Here is a 24,918-nt window from a genome sequence, read left to right on the forward strand (position 1 = left end):
GTCTTCTCAACTCTTCCAGCTGATGATATCATACATGAGCAAACGGGGTGCAGTAATGTCTGGAGGTGGAGGGACTTTGAAAGTGCTCCAACGTGACGTCGCTGCAACGTGCATCATTCAGCCCTGGAGTGTGGCATGTGCTCTCATATAGCAGTTAAGAGGCCTCCAAGGATTGTTCAGGACAGGTACGTTGGCAAATAAACTTATTGTGAAATTTTCACCGTTGGGATTCTCTTCCTGTCATAGGGCGTACGCTCTGCGAAGAATATGCGGCATGGCTGGGCCGACTACCAGGCTCATCAATCGACGCTACTACGGATCAATGACTTTCATAACCCAAAACCTCGATAACCTGGAAATACTAGGACTCTCGCGGGAACCATACCCTTCGCAGCAGCGTAAGAGGCCAAAGGCACATTAGGACTTGCTAATGAAGAAGTTCCTGCGAGCAGAGCTCTCAGAGTACAAGTCGGGAGAGGACACTCTATGAGACCGCAAAAGAACAGGTGGTTGAGGTGGCCATCGTCGGTTGTCTCGCATGGCTATGGAAGCATGAGAGGAATGTAGTGGACTTTGTTCTGGATGCGTTTCCATCGGGCATGAATCTCAAGTTGGTCGAAGATGAATCCACCGGGAGTACCTGAATTAGGTGTGCATCTTATTCAGCGCTCGAGATCAGTTATTGGAAACACACAGTAGTGCCTATTGCATAATAACTTCATTACTTTGCAATTTCACCGAGTCGAGCGTTGATCTTTCTTGTCATGGGACACGGGGGCAAGAATTGACCAGAGTTGTCACCGCAACGGCTGCGTAATACTGCCCTAGCCATGAGGCACACACGGTCTCCTTCCGCGTGTGAATGTAGACGCATCCAAGAGTACTCCGAATTTGAGGGGGTCTTTATCATGCTGCACGTAGCAGGCTAGTCACCGTTAGCGTTGTCATTTGGGTTGCCTTTCAACAACTGTGAGTTTCATTTTGTCATTCATTGATCACTTGTTTGAAGCTAGCAGCAGAAGCAGGTCAATACCGAGACTATGACCTATTACGAATTTCACGATCTTGAATGCTCTCGTCTGTGCATGTGATAGATGGATACCCCGTGGTCACTGCTTGAAACGAAGTTTGAATTTGAACTTTATCAATCATATATAATAACTTGATAAGGTATAGTGCTATATGCTGTTGGCCCCTGCGCCTTTTATGTAAAGTGTTTGATGGCAACGCCACATGCATTCAGCGCTGAGCGCTCATTGCACTGAGTTCTTAGATTCGTTGAACTCTGCACCATGACACGACGTCGCAAGAATACACCGAAACAAAAAGCCAGAACAGAGCTCGCAGGAGAAGCTCAGAAGACAGATGGCCCTCTCAGTCCACGTGCACCTACGACACAATACCAACATTTCATTCCACGGTTCATATTGCGAAGATTCCAAGTCGGACCTGTGAAGTGCGTTTTCGTCCTCTCGAGCACTCTGCGGGTAGACACTGGACCAGAACACTGAATGATATTCTCTGCAGGTCTAAAACAGAACGACAACAAGAATTTCGATGCACCGGTGTTGATCCTGAATACGTCCACTACTATGATATGGCTACGGGTAGCCTTGACATTCGTCCTATTGGAAAAGTGTACGGCGTACCGAATGTCTACCAGGATGTCCGCGACACCCAGAATATCAACAAAAAAAAAAAAAAAAAGTAGAGGAGAAATTAGCGGACCTCGAGCGTCATGCGGCCTCCATTATCATGGACTTGCATGACGCGCTTCCTAAGGGTACTTTCACTCTGAAGCGGAGGTCGCTAGAGCTCCTGAGGAAGTTCCTGTTTATCATGCATTATCGCAATGTATCATATTCTGGCACTTACTTTCAAGCGGATCACCCAGAGAACGCAGGAGGCCGTCAGTGGATCGAATCCTTCATGAAGGCGAAGGGTATTCATTCTTCTGTCGGGATTTGGCTACACTTCCTCAAATACTACCTGGATTCATCTCATTCAGACATCATGCGAGATGCTGCAAAACTGGTAGAGAGGTACGGTGAAGAAGGTCTTCAATACATGATAACTGAATCGCATATCCCACCTGATCTCGAACACTTTCCGGCTTACACTTACCACACTCACGCGAACAACTACTTCTTCAGTATCTGGGAAGCCGCAGAAGGAGAAGAATTCATCCTAACACAAAACGGATTTGGCTTGTGGGAAGGCTTGGCAGATGGCCAACCCGACTTGCACCGCATATTCATAGTTAGCCCTCGCATTGCCTCTCGTCCTGCGTCATATTGCATTGCGTCCAGAGATGAAAGCATACATAAAGCATGTTTCGCTTGCGAGCTCCTTGCTCAACGTGAATCCAGCACCACCAACTCCAATTTACGCCAGTGGAAGACATGGTCCACACATCGAGCACGTAAATTTCCAATCCGCGACGTCACTTGCACGTTACAGATCCTCCCAGACAGGGGCTAACGATAGTTTTTTGTTCAAGATCACAAAACTATCGCGACGCCAGACATTGGAGCTCAATTCCGTTCTATTAGTCAACGTGAAGGAAACGGGCTCTTTGACCTTCCTGTCAAGGGGAAGTATGTTCCGCACCGCGCGTGCGTTCCGGAGTTCACCAGCCAACTTTCCTGCGAGCGAGCTGCTCGTTCCGCTCATTGCGCAATTGACGGATACCATGGAGACAGAGATGTTGCCTCCATCTCTCATGTATTTTGCTATCTATTGCATCTTCATCGCCTTATTGGTGTATCTTGTATATCTTGGTATTGTGAAGTCGGTGTCACTAGTCATGTAACGCCTTATGTAAAGTGTTTGATAATCGATAACAACGCCACATGCGTTCAGCGCTCAACGCTCAGTTCTTAGATTCGTTGAACTCTGCACCATGACACGACGTCGCAAGAATACGCCAAAACAAGAAGCCGGAATAGAGCTTACAGGAGAAGCTCAGAAGACAGGCGGCCCTCTGACTCCGAGTCCGCGTGCACCTATTACGACACAATACCAACATTTCATTCCACGGTTCATATTGCGAAGATTCCAGGTCGGACCAGTGAAGCGTGTTATGAGAGTCCTCTCGAGCACTCTGCATGTAGACACTAGTATTACTCACGATAGGTTTTGAACACTTCAGAAAACTCGCTAAAGCTTGAAAACAAGCACAGCCGCATGCGGCAAATTTGGAAGTCAGGCTCGGCACCATGGCTGAGTTCGAAATATGCCTGCTGTTCGCCAACAACGCCTCCGTCGTTCTGCACGACTTGGAGGCAACCCTCCAGTGTGCTCTAGAGCGATGGATCCTGAGCCGTCGACATCTCAAATACAACCACCTCCCCCCGATCCAAAACCCAAGCTGACGATTCAGTGGCAGAGTGATGACACTCTCACTGACGTCTTGGTCACCTGGCTCACCGAACACCCTCCCGACTGTCGTATCTTATTCTACTCTGATGGCAAGAAACCACCTCCCTCTCTGGATTCAAGTTCTTCTGCTCGTCCCTCGGGAAAGGACAAGTCTCAGATCTACTCTGTTATTGCTCAGGTCATCTTCGAACATCACGCAAAATATGGGCTGGAATATGCAAACAGTCAGAAGAAATTTCGTGACTCTGTCAACAACCGTATCACAAGGTATGTCATGTTTATATTTTTTGTACTATGCGCTGATAAGATCCTTAGTCTCAAAAACAAATATAAGCCCCTTAAGGCTAAATTCAGCGCAACCGGTGCTGGTGTAGTCCCTCTTGATGACGCCTCCGCTAAAAATCTACAAGGTGAGCATTCTTATTTATTTGTTTAGCGGTTTGACCGATTCAAATTTGTAGAAGAAGTCTGTCGCGAATTTCCATGGTACAAGGAACTCAACGCCATCTGGCACTCAAATCCCTCCTTTGCAGCAAAAACTACATCGTCCAAGCCTGGCGTTGACCATGCTGGTGACATGTACGCGCTAGTACGTCCGCGTGGCAGGGCTGGCCCCTCCGCACATACCAGGGGTGCTACCAGGGCTCAGCCCCCCTCTCATGTTCTGCCTCCTCATAGCCGCCCATTTACTGATTCACAAATTGATCCTCGTCTGCTAGCACCTGCTGCTCCCGCTGCTCTCGTTCCTTCGCCTGCTCCCGCTGCTCCCATTCCTTCGCCTGCTCCCGCTGCTCCCATTCCTTCGCCTGCTCCCGCTGCTCCCATTCCTTCACCTGCTCCCTTTCCTTCTGCTCCTCCCACTGCTCCCACTCCTGCTTTTCCTCATTTCCCTGCTCTTCCTATTCCTCCTGCTCCTCCTGCTCCTCCGGCACCTCCAAATGCCGACTTTGATACCACTATGGGCAATGTTCCTGATCTTGACGACGACGACGACGACGATGACGACTTATATTCCGCTGCTTTCCGTGCCCCTCTGGGCAATGCACTAGACCACTTGGATGACGACGATATGGACACTGATGCCCCGCACCCTACTTATGACCTTAACAGCCCTCCAAAGGTTGCCGGGAAAAAACGACAACTCCCATCATCGCCGTCTCCTCCTCCTAACCACCCCATCCCTTTTTCAATCACGCAGAAGTCACCCACTCCTTTCTACGACAGCCGTGCAGCATTCGGCGCTCAGGGGCCCTCTGGCTACGACGCACGACGCAGACCTTCGTCTATTGCATCGTCGTCGCCAGGGATGACTCGTAGCTCGTCGACACCTTCGTCGACGACTCACAACACTTCATCGTCAGATTTTCCTGCGTCTCCGACCCTCCAGACCTCAATATCAGCGCAACCGAAGACCACAGGGTCGAAGAAGAAGAAAGCAAAGTCCGACATTCAGGAGCAGGTTGAGAGGGTCAATGGTGAGATTGGGAGTATTCAATCGGACGTCACATCACGCCATAACCTCAAGCACGAGCGCTTCCTCGCGAAGCTTGATGTGAAGAAGGACTACCATCGCGAGATGAAGAAGTACGAGTATCTTCGCGAGGCGCGCGCACATGAGGCCATGCAAGCTGCCGCCAGCCATCAACGAGAGCAGGAGACCAAGGACGCGGAAATCTGCCTTCGCGAGACAGATGTCCGAGTGCACGAGGCCCAGGCCCTTGCGCTTGACAAGGAGGCAGAGATGTGGCGCCTGAAGATTCAATTTCACCAGATGACGCAGAGCGGTAGTACCGCTTCTGCGTCTGATAGCTGACATGTTTGCTGCTGTTGTTCCCCTTCCTATCATACTGTCCGCTAGCGGCTTATTTTTGTATCATCATTGCTGCTTTCTGCTGTCGCGTTTTTTTGCTGCTGTTGCTATCTGACTTATGAATTTCTTTTGTAGTCTGTTGTTACTTGTTAGATTGATGTTGTACAAGCTGTAATACTAGTAGTACATGTACTATTGGTGAATGTGAACATGGTGCTTTTTTTTTCTGCTGGTACTTGTAAGATTGATGTTACATGTGTTGTACAAGATGTACTACTAGTAGTACATGTATCATTGGTGAATGTGAACATGATGCTTATCCTTCCCTACGCTGTGCTTTTGATCTAGGGCTATCAAAGAGCTGATCCATGAGCCTTGCACGAGTAGCCTGGCCAGGGGTTCCTTCATATGACCTGTCACCCACTGTTTCATTACCCTCTGGATCCTCAATCTCTTGAGGGACAAAAGCTTCACCCTCGGTACGAGCCCACTCCAGAGACTGATCATAGTCTTTATCCTGCTTGCGACGACGAGTTTCAAAGCAGATGATCATGTTGTGCAGGATAAGACAACACTTAATCCAATGCACAGCAACCTGCAAGTCCTTCTCTGTCTGAATATTGATGCGGAGCTCTCTGAGAGACTGGAACCGCCCTTTCAAGACTGCAAATGTATGCTCAACACGCACACAGATCTTTAAATTCATTAATAATAATAAAAAAGCAGAAAATAAAAATACCTTAGAAAGGTGGTAATTAAATGTCCTCTGGTCCTTTGTCAGTCGTCCATTGCGAGGCTTCTTGAAAGGGGGGATACACCATGGCTCCAATGGGTATGCACTGTCTGCCCAAACCCAGTGATCATCTGGGAGAAGATTGGCATGCTCTTCATAGAGGCGAGTGGATCGAAAAGCATATGCATCATGGACACTCCCAGGTTGACCAAGAGAATAATCTACAATCATGAGGTTATGGGGCATGATAACCGCCTAAAATTAAATTAAATTGTTGCCCATGAAAAATAAATAAAAATACATTACTTGACAGCCAAGGGAATACTTAGATTTCCTATCATAAAATGTCTCACCAAAATAAGCAGGTTTGGTGAAAAGATCTATAGTTGAGCCATCAATGGCTAGATAGCCACCCCTCCACTCTGGACAGGTTCGTGTCTCAGCAAAGCGCCGAGCCAGCTCAGTATCCTCAGAGTTATCTTCTGGGAAGAAGATAAACTGATCGTGCTCCTCAAGCAATGCAACCATCACACGATTAGTGCAGTTGACAACCGACCCAACACTCACACCCGCCCATTGTGCGACATCCTCGAGTGAAATGGCATTGCCATAGTGGCCTGCACGATTTAGAAAAATAGCAAGCTGAATGGAGACAGGGAGCTGAGGATTGTTGGACTGGTTACGGAAGATAGGATGACCGGAGATCTGGTCGAGGATATCGTCAAATATTTCTGGATTGACGCGCAGTTTCTGGCGAAACAAATGAGGCCGGTGTTCCTCATGGTGAACCAGCATATGCAGCTGAGGTGCCCGAGGAGGAGGCTCATCAGGCTTGTGGAATACACGTGCCCTCTCTACCTCATCACGAAGAGCAGCAATTGTGTGCTGGAGCCGGTCGTAACGCACAGCAGCGTCATCTGAGTCGTCAGATTGGTCACTGTGGCTGGAAATATCTGAACTGAGGCCCAAAAGGTGGGACATAGGGGACATAGGGGACATGGGGGATATAGGGGATGGGGAGGCAAAAGCCAGATCTTCCTCATCCGAGGTATAAAGCGAGTTTAAGTCCGAGTCGGTATTAGAGTCTGAGTCAGAGTTGGAGCCCTGGTCATCCAGGAGTATATTCAAATACTGTGAGTTGGCTAATGCCAATGAAGCCTGATCAATGGCACGAAGGAGGTCTTCACGTGTAGACTGAGGAGGCATGGTTGTGACTTGGAACGGGGTGTTTTCTTATCAGTACACTCGAGATCCATCATCCAACTGATTAGGCGGTGTTTAAATCGGAGTTTAAATTTTTACCACGATTAGCGCCAGATGTCATCGCTAGCATCTGCATCCTCCGTGCATTCCGTAGCTCGAATCTCACCATCCCCTTGCCCCTTCCAGCATGATCTTACAGGTGGATAATGGGGAGGTATGCAATGGCGCTGGATGGGAGGTTGAGGATGTAAATGTGAGTAATTTTTCTTCATTTGTGCTCCTGCCCTCTGATCTCATGCTACTGCTGTTGTGTCTCCCAGCCCACATGCCTGCACCTGCGCACTCATACGGCTGTTGTTGTATCTCCCGGCCGGGCCAGCCCCACACACCTGTGTCCATGTTCCCGCCCTTCACACTGCTGTTGTGTCCCTCGCTGTCACGCGTCCAGCGTTCGAATGCCGGATCAAACAGAATCCCCCAACATGTTCGTTATCTCCTAGCACATGCTCCCGCCCTCTTACACTGCTTGTGTCTCCCTCGCTGTCACACATTCAGCGTTCGAACGCCGGATCAAACGGAATCCCCTAACTCTACCTCCCAGCTCATGCGCCCGCACTCTCACTCTCTCATACTTCCGTTCTGAATCTCGTGTTTCCCTCACTATCACACATTTCTTTTTTGTTATATCTCGTTCATTAGATACCTAGCTACATCTATATATTTTTGTGTAGTATACATGCCTTAAAATTTGACTAAGTGTTTCCAAGTCCGCTCTGATGCCGCGTGTGCCGTGTGTCTTGATGGCTTTCTGGCCGAGTTTGTTGAAGACTTTAGCGAGTTTGTTAAAGACTTTAGCGAGTTTTTTGAAGCTTTAGCGAGTTTTTTGAAGTGTTCAAAACTTATCGTGAGTAATACTACTGGACCAGAGCACTGAATGATTTTTTTTGCAGGCCCAAAGCAGAACGACAAAAAGAATTTCGACGTACTGGTGTTGATCCTGAATACGTCCACTACTATGATATTGCTACAGGTAGCCTTGACATTCGTTCTATTGGAAAGGTGTACGGCGTACCGAATATCTACCAGGACGTCCGCAACACCCATGATATCAACAAAGTAGAGGAGAAATTAGCGGACCTCGAACATCATGCGGCCTCCATTATCACGGACTTGCATAAAGCGCTCCCTCAGGGTACTTTCGGGCCATCAGAGAACCTGTGAGAAGAAGATATCGTCATATATCGTTATATATCGTAATATATAGGAAAGGTTTTCGTCACATTGTAATATAAAGTGATATAAAGCAATATATGACCATGTAAAAGCACCATAATCAGCATAATCCCCAGCAAGAACTCACCGGTTTACTGATGGCCCTCACTCTGAAGCGAAGGTCGCTAGAGCTCCTGAGGAAATTCCTGTTTATTATGCATTATCGCAATGCATCCTATTCCGGCACTTACTTTCAAGCGGATCACCCGGATAATGCAAGCAGCCGTCAGTGGATTGAGTCCTTCATGAAGGCAAAGGGCATTCATTCCGCTGTCGGAGTATGGCTACACTTCCTCGAATATTACCTGGACTCATCTCATTCAGACATCATGCGAGATGCTGCAAAAGTCGTAGAGAAGTACGGTGAAGAAAGACTTCAAAACATGATAACTGAATCGCATATCCCACCTGATCTCGAACACTTCCCAGCTTACACTTACCACACTCACGCGAGCAACTACTTCTTCAGTATATGGGAAGCCGCGGAAGGAGAAGAATTTATCCTAACACACAGCGCATTTGGCTTGTGGGAAGGCTTGGCAGATGGCTACCCCGACTTGCACCGCATATTCATAGTCAGCCCTCGCATTGCTCTCATCCTGTGTAATGCTGTATTACGTCCAGAGATGAAAGCGATAGCATACATAACGCGGGTTTCGCTCAGGAGCTCCTTGCTCAACGTGAATCCAGCACCACCAACTCCCATTTACGCCAATGGACAAGACGGTACACACATCAGCCATGCAGATCCGAATTCTGCGATATCACTTGCACGTTACAGATCCTCCCAGACAGGGGCGAACGACAGTTTTGTGTTCAAGATCGCAAAACTATCGCAACGCCAGACATCGGAACTCAATTCCGTTCTATTAGTCAATGTGAAGCAAACGGGCTCTTTGACCTTCCTGTCAAGGGGGAGTATGCTCCGCACTGCGCGCGCGTTCCGGAGTTTTCCAGCCAATTTCCTTGCGGGCAAGCTGCTTATTCCGCTCATTGCACAATTGACGGATACCATAAAGACAGAAGTGTCGCCTCTTCGCCAGCCGCCAGCGGCTGTCCTCGACCAGGACGTTGACGCACCTACACTTGTTGCACCTACACCTGTTGCACGTACACCTACACTTGTTGCACCTACACCTGTTGCACGTACACCTACACTTGTTACACCTACACCTGTTGCACCTACACTTATTGATCAGTCGCCAGCGGCTGTCCTCAACCAGGACGTTGACGCACCTACACTTGTTGGTATAGTGCTCTATTGGTTGTTCTCTGGGTTAGCATCTCTCGTGTATTTTGCTATCTATGGCATCTTCATCGCCTTAGTGCTATATCTTGGTATTGTGAAGTTGATATCACTATTCACGTAACGGACAATACATATTCTACGTCTTGTCATCGCACCTCCCTCAGTGTTGTTCCACAATATCGCTGAGGTTTGTTATCAAACAGAGCTTATAGCCACACGTGTTAGAGTCAATTCCCCAAAATCTACCACTCATACATAGCGCATTTAGATGACACTCACGTTTTAGCATCGAGCCACCAACCTCGAACTTCGAAGCACTGCGATTGAGTAGGACCGGGAACGATACTTCGAATTTTGTCCGCTCTGGCCCAAGAATTTGAAAATGTTTATATTTGGGTTTAAAGTCCGACTCACCTTGCAGCAAGCCGAATGTTGCCGTTCGAACAACCGTTACTATCTCCATGTCCAAACCGACCTGTGATATGAAACCCCCTGCGACCAACAGGCACTGGATACTGATCGATCAATCTATGATATCTTATCGATATCATTGGGCGACTCCGAGTCCAAACCAACATGTGGTTAGGCTTGTGTTTCTATGACGGTAGCTAAAACTTGAACACAACCCCTCAAGTATATTCAGTGTGCCATGCATATGGTGCGCTGAACGGATTTGAGGAGTTGTATTAGCCTTGTCATGAAAACTAGCAGTGCAGGTCCTTGGTTGTAGGTGAGTCTTGTTGAGAGATAAGTGTAACCGTGACACTGACTCGGACGCTGACAGGTAAATTCTGGATCTGAAATTAAATTTGACGGCTTAGGGATATCTGTATATGGACGGACAAGTGAAAATCTTTTGCCTCCAGGAACAAGTACTGTTGCCCTGGCCACAAGGTGCGCTACAGGTACTTATACATACGTGCTCAGTGCTCACCATTTAGTCCCTCTCACCCATATGTTTCAATCTTGAAGTCGCGGCGTTGTAGGAATTACCCGACCTCGAAACGGCAAGCCAACACAAAGGTCGCAGGAGTTCAGATGGCAGGTGCCCGACGTGCGCATACATCCCAATACCAACATGTCATTCCACGGTTCATACTACGAAGATTCCAACTCGGAATTCCGAAGTGCGTTTTCAGGGTCCAATCGAGCTCTTTGCATAGACTGAAATTTGAATGACTGCTTTGCAGGTCCAGAAAAGAACAAGACGAAGAATTTGAACGCACTCATGTTGATTCCGAATGCATCCTTTACTATGATGTTGCTACGGGCAACCTCGATGCTCGCCCCATCGGAAAGGTTTACGGTGTATTGGGTATCTATCAGGATGTCCATAATACCGGAAACATCAACGAACTAGAGCATAAGCTAGCGCACCTCGAATCTCAGGCAGCCCTCATCATCAAGAATTTGCATGAAGCGCTTCCTTGGGGTGATCTCGCTCTGAAGTGCAGCTCTCTAGAGCTCCTGCAAAAGTTCCTGTTTCTCATGCATTTTCGCACCAAATCACACACCAGCCGAGCCTTTGAAGTGGATCGTCCAGAAAACGTACAGGCCCGTCAGTGGGTTGAACGCATCCTGGAGGCAGATGGCACTCGATCTGCTGACGATATATGGCGGCACACCCTCAGATACTACCTAGATTTCTCGCATTCAGACCTCATGCGAGATGCTGCATATGCTGTAGAGAGTGGTGAAGAAGATCTTCCGGAGCATATCCCATCAATCGCTTATCGCACTTACGTGGATGACTATTTCCTCAGCATCTGGGAAGCCGCGCGAGAGGAAGAATTTATACTCACGCACAATGCATTTGGTTTATCGGAAGGTTCTGCAGCTGGCTGCCCTGCCCTGCACCGCATATTCGTGCTCAGCCCTCGCATTGCTGTTGTCCTATGCAATGTCCGGCTGCTGCCGGAAACAAAAAGGCGCAGAAGGTCAGGTTCACTCAAGAGCTCCTTGCTCGATGTGAATCTAACCCTACCATTTCCAAACTACACGGCTGGAGAAGGTGGCATACAGTTCTTTTTACATCAAAGGTCCTCGTGGGAGATAAAAAGCGATAATGTTATGTTTGAAATCACAAAACTAACCCGATCCCAAACATTGGAGCTCAATTCCGTTGTATTACTCAACCTGGAGAAGACAGGCTCTTTGACCTTCCGGTCAGGGACGAAGATGCTTCGCACCGCGTATGCATTTCGGAGTAATTTCCCGTCGAGCCATCTGGTCATTCCGCTCATTGCACATTTGACCACCAGCCTTAAGTCAGAAGAAGCATCGGCCCTTCATTTATCAGTAACGCCTTCAGCAGCTTCCCCCGACGAGGATTTCGACCCCCTTTCACTCGGCGATTTAGTGCTCTACGTGCTTCTCATGCAGATATGTTCGGGACGCAGGCAGTTCCCTTCGGCATATGATAGGGCACATTTCGTCCTGAAGATCATGGCAAAAGCAAAACCCACCTCATTCGCACGCAAAATCGGCCGAAAAGTCCGCAGGGCTTTCAGGGCGTGCGAGGGAGACATGGAAGATGGGATGTCCTTCACCGAGGGCGTCAATCCCGCCCCTTTACTCTCCTCCATTCCCAGCAAATTGTCTTCTCAACTCTTCGAATTGATGATACCGTACATGCGCAAACGGGGTGCCAAGATGTCTAGAGGTGAAGAGACTTTGAAAGTGCTCCAACGCGATGTTGCCGTGGTGAGCTTTCTGCAACATGCGTCATGCAACCCTGGAGTGTGGCATGCGCTCTCGCATAGCAGCCCGGAGGCACCCAAGATCTTGTCAAGACTGTTCAAGAAGGGCACGCTGGCAGATGAATTCATTGCGAAATTTTCACCGTCAAGATTCTCTTCCAGCTATAACAAGGCGTACTCTCTGCGAAAAGTATATGGCATGGCTGGGCCCACTACCAGTCCCATCAGTCAACGCTACTACGGGTTGACGGCTTTCATAATCGAATACTTTGATGACCTGGCAATGCTAGGAGTTTTGCCAGAACCGTACTTTTCGCAGCCATGCAAAAGGCGTAAGGCACAGCTCGTTCACATCATGCCAAGGGCGCATTCGGACCTGCTGATGAAGAGGATGAAGTGGTTCCTGCGAGCAGAGCTTGAGGAATACGAGTACGAGTACGAATCGGGAGAGGACACTCTGGATGAGGGTTTCCGTCGTGCATGAATCTCGAGTTGTTCGAGGGTGAAAGCCACTGGGAGTACCTGAATTAGGTATGCATTTTATACGGCGTTCGAGATCAGTTATTGAGAAATATACAGTAGTGCTTATTGCTTTGCAATTTCACTGAGTCGAATGTCGATGTTTCTTGTCATGGAATGTACATGAGGGCAAGCATTGACCAGAGTTGTCACTGCAACGGCTTACGATGGTGCATAACACTGCCCTAGCCATGAGGCACACGATGTCCTTCCGCACATGAATGTAAACTAGACCTGAAGCTTGGCGTGTTCAAGACTACTCCAAGCGTGTTTGTACTCTTCCTCAAGATGTATGATTTCCTCTACTGTGAGCTTCACGTCGATTCCAGGTTCGATTCATTGTCAGTGGTAAATGACGGTCCAGCTTGCAGCCTTGATAGCCGCAGGTTTCAAAGCGCCTTTCCCTTGAACAGGTGCCACTCATCAACAACGCACGCAGCTTGGTGGTCAGCTAGGCCAAATGGCCCATAGAAGAAGTTGAGACCATGACTTGTGCCAGAGAGCTCGCGGCTGCCGAGAAATGCACGATCACTTGGCTATTGAAGATCACTCACATTTTGAAACCATCAGGAATAGTGTATTGCACGAATACCTTTTTACTGGCCAGTTTGTTTTGTCCGACCGATTCTTACTGGGGTTCAGCCAATGGAAACCCGCCGTTCTGAGAATGGCCGAGGTCGTGCCAGAACACACCTGTACGGGCACCTATCACTGGTCCTTCTTTTCTGTGTGATGGCAATCATTCATACGATTGCTTGGGCAAATGAGCGCGCGAGAGCCAAGTCGAGTGACAGTGCACTCCTTCAGTTCCTTGATCAGAAATCCGTCCTCGACCGGAGGCTCGTGCGTGAAATTTCAACCAGAGTCGCCTTGGATTTCGATGGTATTTTCACCATTTTCCAGTCATTTTCTCACTCGTATTCCAGTGATGTTCTCACTCGATTCCAGTAGAGAGTCTCTACTGAAATTCTCGTGGAGTAGGTTGGTCCTTTCAGTGATTGGATAGAATCATGGAGTTCCGGTGAGTATGCGCTAGATTTCAATAGAAACTCTTTAAGGAAACCCAGTGAGTCAAATCACTGAATTTTCATGTATCTACTACCCACAGTGTAAGGCAACGTTCGTTTCAAGCTCAAAGACAGAAAAATTCGGGGCTTCGCGTGTAAGTGCTGTTATGATACATTCCTGAAGTTATTTATAGTAGGCAAAGGACATAATAAACGAAAGGAGAGACCCCGCTACTGGCTGCGGCGGCAATTACTAGTGTGGTCCTTCGCCACCGCAGATGCCGGCTTTGCAATAGACCTTTGGCAATAATGGGACAAGCCTACTTTGCTGTATCTCCGCAGTCATTGGGCCCAAGTACCTGGAAAATATAAATCATCATAAGTGACGATCCATACCGTTGGAAAATCTTAGAACCTTTCAATGTCGAAACTCCAACAATAACTTGCTCGCACCCAGTTTCCTAGTCCATCAAGGTACTTCTTGACTAGGATATCGGTGGAAGGACCCCATGAAGGGATTTTCGCAAGACCGTTGATAAATCTTTCCTTGAGTTTAGTGTGATAGGCGGACGCCCAACCCATCGCACTGCCTATGTTGAGGCCAAGTTCTAGCATGACAACAGTTATCAGTGAATTGTAGTGGGTCCCGCTCGCTTGTTCTCTATTGTATGACAGCATATCCTGTAAAGGCCGTTAGGATACCGGAAACCAAGTCTTTTGCATGACTTTACATTTTCAACTGTAACCAAATCTGCAGTGCATTCAAACATATCCACGATAGCAGGATGGTAGAATACTTCATCAGGAAGATCGATCTCCATTGCACATAGTGCAAGCCAAGGTAATATGCCAGATGATTCCCGTCGGTACTTGAAAAAGTTGTCATCGATACTGAGACAATGTTTTTGTTCTCGGTCGATAGCCTCGACAGCTACTGCACGAAGGTATATCGTAAATTTATCAATGAAGCGGGGATGACAAGTCATGCTCATGGTCTGCATCGCACGAGCCGAACATCTACACAAAATTCAGATGCATAATCAAACAAGTAGACTCGGAAGGTACTTACTGTCGCATCATTTCTCCAATGATGTGTTCACCTTCTGGTCTGATCTTATGAGGATTGTGTAAGGCATCGAGGACGATATCCACTATTTCTTTGGCGCCTGACCCAGTGCGTCTATCAGTGACCTCGTCTATAATCAGCTGCATATCCATTACGTCACAGCCAACTCGCAGATGTTCTACATTGCAAGAATAAAGTCAAGGGTCGGTAGTACATGCCAAGGGTTGAATACGGACCTCTTGACACAGTTGGATGACCCAGTGCTACTAGGAGAGCTACAGGAATAATAGTACGCGTCAACGATCTTCAGAGGTAGTAACATCATGATGACTCGAACCTGTGTTACACTTGTCGAATGCTTTCAATGACTCAGAATCCACAGATTTGAAACTGCAAAACCAAGCATCAGTTTCAATTTTCACAGCTTCATAATGAGGATTGATTGCGCGAGGCCACGGCCAGTTTGCCATGGTATCTGGGAGGTAAAACACCTTTGGGCGAGCTTCCATGGCCTCCTATTTCTGATGGACAGTGATAGAGCCTATGACCTGCAGGGGGGCTGAGGATAAATGGCGTGCAGTGTCCCTTTTATACAAAATGTGAGGACAAAAGTTTATGGAATGCCCCACCTGCAGTCCGGTATCAGTAAATCGATAAGTCCTTGGTTAATACTAGTGGAGGAGTGTCTTTGTCAGTTTCCATACTATCAGTAACCGGTAACTGGTCAGTCTACTGCGGTACATTTAGAGTTCAACGTTTAAGCTCAAGCATCATTTGACGATCCCTGACTCGTTTAGTGTAGTCTCGGACGATGTGTTGGATGGCTTGCCGCATGACCGCATCATGACGTAGGCGCTGCATATCACTGACGTATGCGTTCCACTGACGTATGCGTTCCACTGACGTATGCGTTCTCAGTGCTCGATACTAATCGGATACCGTGCCTTTGGTTTGTAGATTGCTGATGGCATCATTTGACGATCCCTGTTTGGTGTAGTCTCGGACGATGTGTTGGATGTGTTCTCGTGCGTACTACGCTATCTCCGTTAGTGCTGCCGTGCAAGCGAGTAAACAAACTAGAACAAGTGGTGAATATTGATTGAATAACTAATAACCACCTGTGTGACACCATTAGTGTTACTAATTAGTAACGAACATGTAATGTGATGTTTGTTACTAACTAGGGGGGAAAGTCTATGCTGCGGTACTTCAGCGAGTTCCACAGCACTTGGCAGTAACTTAGGTATGGGTAGAATATTAGTTATCGGACAAAGCCGAGAGTGGAAGTAACTGCCGGCAATGCATGGTCGCTACTTCCCGACACCTCCTCACCTTTTCCCACGTCCTTCAAACCTTCGTGCTCATCGCCGGGCACAATGAGCACAAAATACCCTTCAAACTCAACCATTTTTGAATGTTTCTTTCTGCAACTTCGTTTATTTTGATATATACGTAGTTATACGTGTATATGGTAAGTATTTTTATTGTTCAGTCTGAATGACTTGTCTAAATCAGTATATTTTGTGTGATATCCGGAATGTTTCATGGGTTGTTCCAAAGCCTGTCAGTGGATGCTCTACTCACGTCAATTTGATAGCGATGACGTGGCAACAATGGCATTCGCACAAGGACACATGGCAACTTCGGAGAAGAGAACCGGTACATTAATTGTTCTTTCGGAAATATCCGAAATCACCCGAACATCTGGCAATTTTCAATTTCCTCGTTCCCTTCTGGATCTCTTTTGCAAGCCAACCTGCTACCGTCATTTTGTCTTACTGCTGATATGTTTTCCAACATTAGTACTGCTGCTGCCGCCACTGCCAACCAGGCACTCATTGCCCTTCTCGCCAGGTTGAATCAGATGGTTGAAGAGGTTCTCCGGTCCCGGTCAGAAGATGAGAGGATGAGGTTGAGCAGAGCCATTGCATCTCAAATGGTACGTTTGTCATTTTTTTTGTATTGTATCCATTAATATCATTAGAATGATGCCATTCACTCCTACCGGACAACGGCTACCTACATCCCCCTTCGCCTGTTCTCTATGGTAGCTGAGATTCATAGAGCTCAGAGGGGTACCACGTGATTGGTTCAAGTACCGGATTGGACTCGTGTTGGCAACAATGAGGACATTTGCTGAGGTCATCCGTTATACCCTAAGACATTGGGTCCTGCTCCCACTCCACCAACCACTACCGCTGCACCAACACTGCTATCTGGCCCTCCACCGGCACTGGTACCGGCACTTGCACCTGTAGCCAAACCTGCACCAGCACCTGCTCCTGTACCGGCACCTGCTCCTGTACCGGCACCTGCTCCTGTACCGGCACCTGCTCCTGTACCGGCACCGCTCCTGTACCGGCACCTGCTCCTCCACCGGCATCTGCTCCACTGGCACCTGCTCCACCAGCATTTGCTCCACCAGCTCCGGCACTACCGACTCCCAACACAATCCGCATTCCTGGCAATACATCTGGTGCCATTGCAGGCCCATCGAGACCACGCAAACGACAATTCAGCGCGAGTCCCCCATGTCAGGTCAAGAGGGCCCGGAAGGCTATCCCCAAGTCGAAACCACTGTTAACAGACACGGACACTGACGGCGATACAGTTTGCATTGGCAAAGATAAGCCCAAGGCGAAGGGAAAAGGAAAGGGAAAGGCGAAGGCGAAGGCAAGGGCAACTTCACCGGATCGCGATAACCGGCAAATGACGATGGAAGATGGCGATCATGATCCGGAAGTCATTGTGAGTTTCCGTTTCATACTTTAAATGCAACTGACAATAGCGGTCAGCTCCATAATCCAAAACAAACCATGATCAAAAAGGTACGTTCATTTTTTCAATATCAACACCGGCAATGTCATTGATTTGTACAGAATTTACCAACCATTGTCATTACCACTCGGCCAATGCTGCCCCCTCCAGACCAGAAGAAGAAGGCTGCTGACTCGGAGGAATACAAACCAGAGGAGGAGGAGGAGGAGGAGGAGGAGGAGGAGGAGGCGGATGAAGACGATGCAATTGAGCCTTCTGGGACACGGGTCAAACCGGGTGAGGGACGATTACCAGTAAGTTTTCATATTATTGCACCTATTGTGAGTATGGCTAATATAATCATGATAATAGTCCAAGTCCGGTACAGATCGTACCAGAACAGCCAAGGACAAGGCAAAGACCAGGGGCAAGCGTCCACAGCTGGTAAGACATCTGGTAAATCTCCACCGGTCGTGCTATACTAATTCTTCATAGAAACCCATTGGTACACCTATCCTACCATGCAGGAGATGCACAATTATGAAGGCCAAATGCAAAAGCTGGTTGACCAAAAGGGGCAAGGTCGCCCATACTTGCATTCTTTGCAGCAAGTGGAGGATGAAATGCATCCAGCTGGATGATCCAGTCCTACCGGCCACAGCCATAGTCACTCGCTCCAAGACGACCGGAAAAACCAAGACTGTTGGGCAGTCAAAAAACAAAGGCAAAGGTAAAGGCAAGTATCTTATTTTCCGTAGTATATCTACTAATTGTATTCTTCTAGTCGTCCAAACTCAGCATCCCAGTCCTATTCCGGAGGAACTGGATGTCGATGTTGATATGACCGATGCCCCTGCACTCACCGGCACCGAACATCCTGGCACTGCTACTGATGCAGGCCCTGAGGTATCTGTCGATGATTTTTTGATGGATCGATGGATCGAAGCCGTGGATGAAACTACCCTGCCCCCAGCACCATTTATAGAGACACCGGATGCATTTCTGTACCTCGTCAGACTCCCCAACCCCGTTCTTTGACCAATGTCGAGATGGATGCCCTCCTGGCACAAATTCAGATCGACATGGATCAGCTCCGGACATGTGACAACATTATTCATGATGAGCTGTCCCATCATATTGACCGGCTGCAAGCCGGCTTTACAAATGAATTAGCCTCCCAGAAGGGAGTGGTAGATCAGTTGACTTTTCAGGTCAGCGGTATTGCCCGGTACCTGAGCAACAGCCACAGGGCCACCACAGCAGCCGGTTCAACTCCACCAGCATTCAATCCGCCACCCATTGTCATCCCCAATACCCCCACATTCCCTGACTTTGGCTCAATCAGCGCCTTGGGTCATTCCATCACCAACAATGTCTTCACTCCGGATGTGTTTTTGACCAACACGCGTCCTGTCGGAGATGGCTCACCAGTCGCAAGGCATGAGCAGGTACCTACACCCTCCACCTCTACCATCAACCCTGTCCCCACCATGGGGGAATCCGGTCCACACAGTCATCCGGTTAGTGCACTTCCGGTACCAGCCCCTACTGTCCCAATGGCATCTATGCCCTCCACTAGTACCCTTCGCACCATGCTCACCAGGCCACCACATCTGCTGGCAGATGGTCAGTCCATTTCGGCTCCTTTGCCGAACCGGGCATTTGCACCTCAATCACGGCAACAAGGTCGGTCAGTGAGTGCTAGGCATGACAAGAACCCTTCTGGTAATAGGGCCAAGTAATGCCAGTACATGTAGTTTGTTTTGTCGATAAGGACAATCTAATGCCATGGTAGAATGTACTAGATGGTGTATTAGATTGACCGGTTCATGTATGTAGTATACCGGCCGATGGGCTTGTGAAATGATGCATCAACCGGATAATGTAGCTACCGGATCATGGGCCAGTGATTAAAAATGCACCTGCCGGATGATAATATGACCGGATCTCCGGTGTATATCATTCGTCCAGCTCGGTCGTTTCAATTTTACACCAGATTCGCTATTCGATAAGATTCCTGTAAGTCTGCTATATACCCCCGGCCCATCCGTTTACCTTGGGTACACATCCAGCCAGCCCACTCGTCTCCATTGTAAACAGGATTTGGTATTAATAATGTCATGTATACTAGTAAATTCCTATATCACTATCTATACTGTATGGTCTCGGCCCATCCTTATGCTTCGGGTACACAGATTCACTCAGCCCACTCATATGGTCGGCCCATCTGTTTACCTTGGGTACACACATCCGGCCAGCCCACTCGTCTCCAATGTAAACAGGAATTAGCATTTATAATGTCCTATATACTAATACATTCCTATACCACTGTCTATATAATGTACCCTCAGCCCATCCATGTGTCTTGGGTACACACATTCACCTGGCCCACTTGGATATCATGGTACAATTATGTCCATGGGCCCACATGGGATGGCCCATTCCCAATGGTACATTGTCACACTCAGCTGTCCGTCTGAGACGGAGTGAATTCACTGAAGGGGCTCGCTAGACACGCTGTTCCTCGAATCATATATTCTGACGATTCCACACATATACCCCAGACATGCAGAATGGCTAAATTGGCCATCGTAGAACAGTCCACCCCCAATAAGCTGCCAAAGCTCTTGGTGGGCGAGCTTACTCCCGAAGCAGCACGAGACTGGGATAACGCATGCTCAACGTACTTCATGCATAAAGGCATCAAAGTGCAGGACCAAGTAAGAATGATAGTGTTCGGGATGTTAGACCCACATTTGCAAACTTGGTACTTGACGCAATGTGCTGTCTTGGATGCAGGTACCTTCGCAGCATATATGACCGCCCTCAAGAACACCTGGCTCGAGACCCATTGGGACACCAAGCTTTGCAAGAAAGTCTTGGGATCTCAACAAGGTTCTCACCCATTCTACGAATGGGCGCTACAACTACAGAATCAAAATGCGCTGCTCTACGGGAATACCGCTCATTTAACGGGTGCTCAGCTACACAATCAGCTTGAGGTGAATATCTGTGATGAACTCACCATGCTGGTACTCAGAGCAAGGCTCGCTGATAATCTGACCCTTAAAGAATGGATTGAGGAAGTCAAACACCTCGACGACAAACGGCTCAAGGACTTGGCTTCGCATAAGAAGATTGCGGAAGAACTTTACAGATCCTCCAAACGCACCACGTCCTCGAACCACACCAAGAACCCTTCCTCCCCTAAAACATACAACTCTTCCTCACACCTTGGGGGTCTCACGGAGACCGAACGGACGTTACTGATGGACCACAAGGGATGCTTCAAATGCCGAAAATTCTATGTATCGCACCATTCGAAAGAATGTACAGACAGTGCTCCAGAAGCTTCCTCATACAAGACACTGATGGAAGCGGATGCCTTAGCTGCAAAGTCCAAGACCAAGAAGCAGACTAGAAGCGTGGCTGCTGTGGCTTTACCCCTTGTTGTAGTATTTGCCCTTGTTATATGGTAATAGCCACATCTTGACTTTCCACAATTCTTGGTTACTACCACCCAAGACCAATGCCCATTTCCCTGGCTTGTACCACCACCCATATTGGGTGGCTTAGTCAAGGCATACTGCAGCTTTATATTGCTCTATATTCTCCTTTTCTTGTTATACACTGCAAATATATTTTATGGTTTAACCCTAAACTGGTGTTTATTGTCAAAATGGGCCAGGCGACAAATCAAGCGCGACATATCAATATTTAGAAGCGGGCGACAAATACTATTTAAGCACAACATATCCAAATTCAGTCTTGAAAATTTTTAATCCTCCAGATCATCCTCCGCATCATCCTCATAGGTCTCGCCATGAATGACAATGTCCTCGTCCTCGTCAACATTCGACTGGGAAGCATGAACCTGGTTTGTTGTTAATGAAGCAGACCAGAGCTGTAGAAATGAATTAGAAAGCCTACGCTGCAGCACTGCTTGCCGAAAAGCATACACTGCCATCCCTTCCGATGATAGGCTGTCGTCCACTGTGAATTTTGCGTGATTCTCCCACCACCTGGCTTTCCACTCAAGAAAAGTACGTGTGCGCCGCATCTCTTCCCTCAGGAGTAAAACTTCTTCATTCCAGCATAGGGTGTGTGCACGGGCTTTCACCCATTCCACGCGGAGTGCTGCCATGGTTGAATGAATCAGATAACGAGGAATGATTGAATATATATATATATAAACACTCACCGTCATTCAAACCAGCATTATCGCCGTCCCCTAACATGCCAACCGAAGTCCATATCCACGAGACTTGCATGTGTTGACGCCAGTGTGCACTGTACGACACGAATCACGTTTGGCGGAGTTAATAGTTGGAATACCAACACAGACTATATATGTACCTCATGCCTCATTCCCTCTTTCCCTCAGTCCGTTACATCTGACTGAGGACTGACATTGTCTAGATCAACAGGTTATGAGCCCTGCTCACTCATAAATGAGCGAGCAGAACCTTCTAGACGCACTTGCTTCTAAATAGAAGCACATAACGAACGTGCACGTCATTGGCATGCATCATCGTTCACCGATTCACTTCGAGAAGTTCATTTATCATTCTTCACTTCCCCTTTTCGAGCGACTAGTACTCCTAACTAAGATGCTCACATGCGCACAGATGCGTACACGCGCACGTCCCTCCATATATATAGGGATAAATCCCCATTCCGGCGCCTCACGTCTCTCTCGCCCCTTATTCTCAAACCATCACCACTGGTAATGTCAAGAGCCAATAAGCCGCAGCCCCATACTCGATCCAAGAGTTCCTTAACTACAACACCCAATACTATGGCTATGCCTTCTTCAATTACCGCCATCACCCTTAGTCAGACGGATCTTGAGAAGATTGAGATTCTCGATCGTAGTCAGAACAACTGGGGGGTTTGGTCTGACAAATTACAGAACTACCTACTCCTCAAGCACTGTTACAAGTAACATCGGCTACATGGCCCCCCTATCATTTTTCCCCTTCGTCCTCGCCCTCGTATGCCTCCGGCTCATACTTCTCTACCAACTATCCGTTGACCGGATCCTCGGGACCGTTCCCGTCCCCCATCCCCCTCCTATCGCACCAACGTGCGCACGTGCCTTCGGGCTATGACTCGTTCTGACTCATGCCACCAATGTGGCTTTCCTTATCTTGTCTTATCTTTCCTCTGACTCATGCGTGCTGCGCATTGTATCATTTACCGTTGGCTCGTTCCAACGTTTCTCGGTCTCATTCCGCATTCGACCTCACATCACTAATCAGGCTCTGCTACCAGCGTACCTATACCCTTTCCGATTCCCCTTCGCCCTTACCTACAGTACGGTAGCCTTGCCCTTAACCCTTTCCACTTAGTATAAGTAGTCGGTCACTCTGTACTAGATTCCCTAACTTGAATCTACTCAATCTTCCCTCAAACATACTTCCCTCTGAAGCCCCCTCAGCTTCAGTCTCTAGTATCTTTTCTTAGGTGCTCATCGCGCCTAAGTCTACCTCGATCGACTACCTCATCGTTCGGACAAGACTGTCCTTACTTTGAGAACGTCAGTGACTCTGAAGACATCCGTCTTAGAAGTCACGTGACACGCGCGTCTCTGATATCTGCCGACTCGACGTCGCCAGTCTCAGTCGCTACACCGGACCCTTCCGGTTACGTCACGAACGTTAGCGGACGATGCCCCTCTTAGGGCTCCGCATAACAGATCTATTTGAGTGCGTAACAAGCACGGCGGAGGGTACCTTCTAGGCATCATTTCCGTCCAGATCCTGTCACCGATTTTTCAGGCACAGGCACCTGGGACCTCAATAACCTCTGTGTTATCGCTGCTCTCTGCACTCGTTCTAGCGCTGAAGAGCAAGAGTTTCTCCGTCCCTTCACTAATGCATTCCTCACATGGACTGCGCTCAAAGCGCGTCATAAGAAAGTCGGACTGATTGCTCAGATCCTCCTCATCCAACAAGCCCTGGCAGTTCGTTATCGTCATTCCGAACGGCTCTCCACCACCAGTACTCAGATTAGCGACCTAGTCAGGCGCATATATGCTATCGGGATACCAAAAGAAGACGATTTTCTCACCATTATGATGTTGAACGTGATGACCGACGATTTGCCTCATGTCCGGAACCACATTGCAGACTCACTTTCCACCAGCACCTCCACCTCCATCTACGGGCCTTCAAACATCCGTTTCTGTCTTGATGTCGAGCAGCAACTCCTCGACACGGAGAAGATGAAGGGATCTGCAGACTTGGCTATGGCTGTTCCCAACACTAAGGGTCGCAATGCGCGCCCAGGGAAAGTCTGTTCGGAATGCCACATTGCCGATCACTCTTCTTGCTGTACCACTTGCAGTAGCTGGGGTTATCTCGCCAAAGATTGTTTTGGCAAAGGTGGGGCCATGGAGGGCACACACGATGAAGTGCTAGCGCAAAAATGTGCTGCCCATGACGCTGTGACTGCCAAGGGAGGTTCTTTTACTACTAAGCCTACTCCCAAAGCTGCTGCCACTGGTAAACCTGGTACACTGCGCTATGATCAAGGGGGACGTGCTTACCTGCTTGATGGGGAAACTGGCGAAGCATTCTACATGGCTGCGTCTTCAACTATGCCATCCGCCGCGCCTTCTACCTCACAGGAATTTGCAGGTCTGGCGTTTGATCCCACCCCATCAGTGTATATCAACGAGCTCCCCGGCTCTGATGATGAGGAGTACAATGCACTATTCGCTGCTGTCGGTGACTTACAAACAAGCATGGATTGGCGCGTCAACTCGCAGACTGTTGACTTCGCTGGCATCACTTACAAGGCCCCCAACCAACGCTTATGCACTGTCGTCGACCCATCCATTGTTCCTTTCTTCCTCGACAGCGGTGCCTCCGTGCACATTAGCAATGTCGAGTCCGATTTCTACTCCCTGCGACCTGTACCTCCCAGATCGGTCAGCGGAGTTGGTGGGTCCTCCATTCAAGCTGTTGGTATTGGCTCCATCCACCTTATCATCACAAAAGGCATTCATCTCACACTCAACCATGTACTTTTCATCCCCGCTGCAACCGTGTGCCTCGTCTCCATGTCTGCCATTTGCACTGCCCACAGGTGCATTGCGTCTTTCGACGCATCATCCTGTTGGATCCAGGGCCCGCAATGGGACGCGCATGCTTACCGGGAATCTTACTTCGCGCCATCTGTATGCGCTGTCCAGTGGTCAGTTGTCCGCGGACCATGC

The 24,918-nt window shown here is 48.4% G+C and overlaps 6 protein-coding genes across 6 annotated transcripts; 4 read left to right on the forward strand and 2 right to left on the reverse strand.

Annotated features, from left to right (window-relative positions):
• Positions 1–1,564: 1,564 nt before the first annotated feature.
• Positions 1,565–2,875, forward strand: F5891DRAFT_1044144 (uncharacterized protein). The gene is made up of 3 exons (XM_041362177.1): positions 1,565–1,666; positions 1,714–2,281; positions 2,310–2,875. The coding sequence occupies exons 1-3, from the start codon at positions 1,598–1,600 to the stop codon at positions 2,810–2,812; spliced, it is 1,140 nt and encodes a 379-aa protein (XP_041223899.1). The 5' UTR covers positions 1,565–1,597; the 3' UTR covers positions 2,813–2,875.
• A 5,206-nt stretch (positions 2,876–8,081) lies between these two features.
• Positions 8,082–9,343, forward strand: F5891DRAFT_902388 (uncharacterized protein; the record flags this gene model as incomplete). The annotated part of the gene is made up of 2 exons (XM_041373483.1): positions 8,082–8,344; positions 8,521–9,343. Coding segments are annotated over 2 exons (1,086 nt in total), but the record flags the coding sequence as incomplete, so codon positions are not given.
• Positions 9,344–14,168: 4,825 nt separating this feature from the next.
• F5891DRAFT_1239178 (terpenoid synthase) lies at positions 14,169–15,433 on the reverse strand (the record flags this gene model as incomplete). Its single annotated transcript, XM_041369692.1, has 5 exons — positions 14,169–14,232; positions 14,289–14,554; positions 14,605–14,890; positions 14,943–15,117; positions 15,277–15,433. Coding segments are annotated over 5 exons (948 nt in total), but the record flags the coding sequence as incomplete, so codon positions are not given.
• Positions 15,434–16,725: 1,292 nt separating this feature from the next.
• F5891DRAFT_1190998 (uncharacterized protein) lies at positions 16,726–19,438 on the forward strand (the record flags this gene model as incomplete). Its single annotated transcript, XM_041367394.1, has 10 exons — positions 16,726–16,878; positions 16,924–16,986; positions 17,101–17,415; positions 17,478–17,687; positions 17,735–17,767; positions 17,819–18,010; positions 18,069–18,140; positions 18,192–18,426; positions 18,481–18,707; positions 18,746–19,438. 10 exons carry the CDS (start codon positions 16,726–16,728, stop codon positions 19,436–19,438), a joined length of 2,193 nt encoding a protein of 730 aa, XP_041223902.1.
• Positions 19,439–20,269: 831 nt separating this feature from the next.
• Positions 20,270–21,175, forward strand: F5891DRAFT_955705 (uncharacterized protein; the record flags this gene model as incomplete). Its single annotated transcript, XM_041375352.1, has 1 exon — positions 20,270–21,175. One exon carries the CDS (start codon positions 20,270–20,272, stop codon positions 21,173–21,175), a length of 906 nt encoding a protein of 301 aa, XP_041223903.1.
• Positions 21,176–21,474: 299 nt separating this feature from the next.
• On the reverse strand, positions 21,475–21,840 carry F5891DRAFT_1191000 (uncharacterized protein; the record flags this gene model as incomplete). The annotated part of the gene is made up of 1 exon (XM_041367395.1): positions 21,475–21,840. The coding sequence occupies one exon, from the start codon at positions 21,838–21,840 to the stop codon at positions 21,475–21,477; it is 366 nt and encodes a 121-aa protein (XP_041223904.1).
• Positions 21,841–24,918: the final 3,078 nt, after the last annotated feature.

Source organism: Suillus fuscotomentosus (assembly GCF_016647785.1).
Source record: "Suillus fuscotomentosus strain FC203 chromosome Unknown F5891scaffold_40, whole genome shotgun sequence".
NCBI classification, from domain to species: domain Eukaryota; kingdom Fungi; phylum Basidiomycota; class Agaricomycetes; order Boletales; family Suillaceae; genus Suillus; species Suillus fuscotomentosus.

What these genes read in the sequence shown, in the direction of transcription:
- F5891DRAFT_1044144 (XM_041362177.1), top strand. Translation starts at nt 1,598, where the DNA reads ATGGCTACGGGTAGCCTTGACATTCGTCCTATTGGAAAAGTGTACGGC. An exon ending in TACCGAATGTCTACCAGGAT is followed by an intron (nt 1,667 to 1,713) that starts GTCCGCGACACC and finishes AAAAAAGTAGAG; the next exon opens with GAGAAATTAGCGGACCTCGA. An exon ending in TAGCCCTCGCATTGCCTCTC is followed by an intron (nt 2,282 to 2,309) that starts GTCCTGCGTCAT and finishes CATTGCGTCCAG; the next exon opens with AGATGAAAGCATACATAAAG.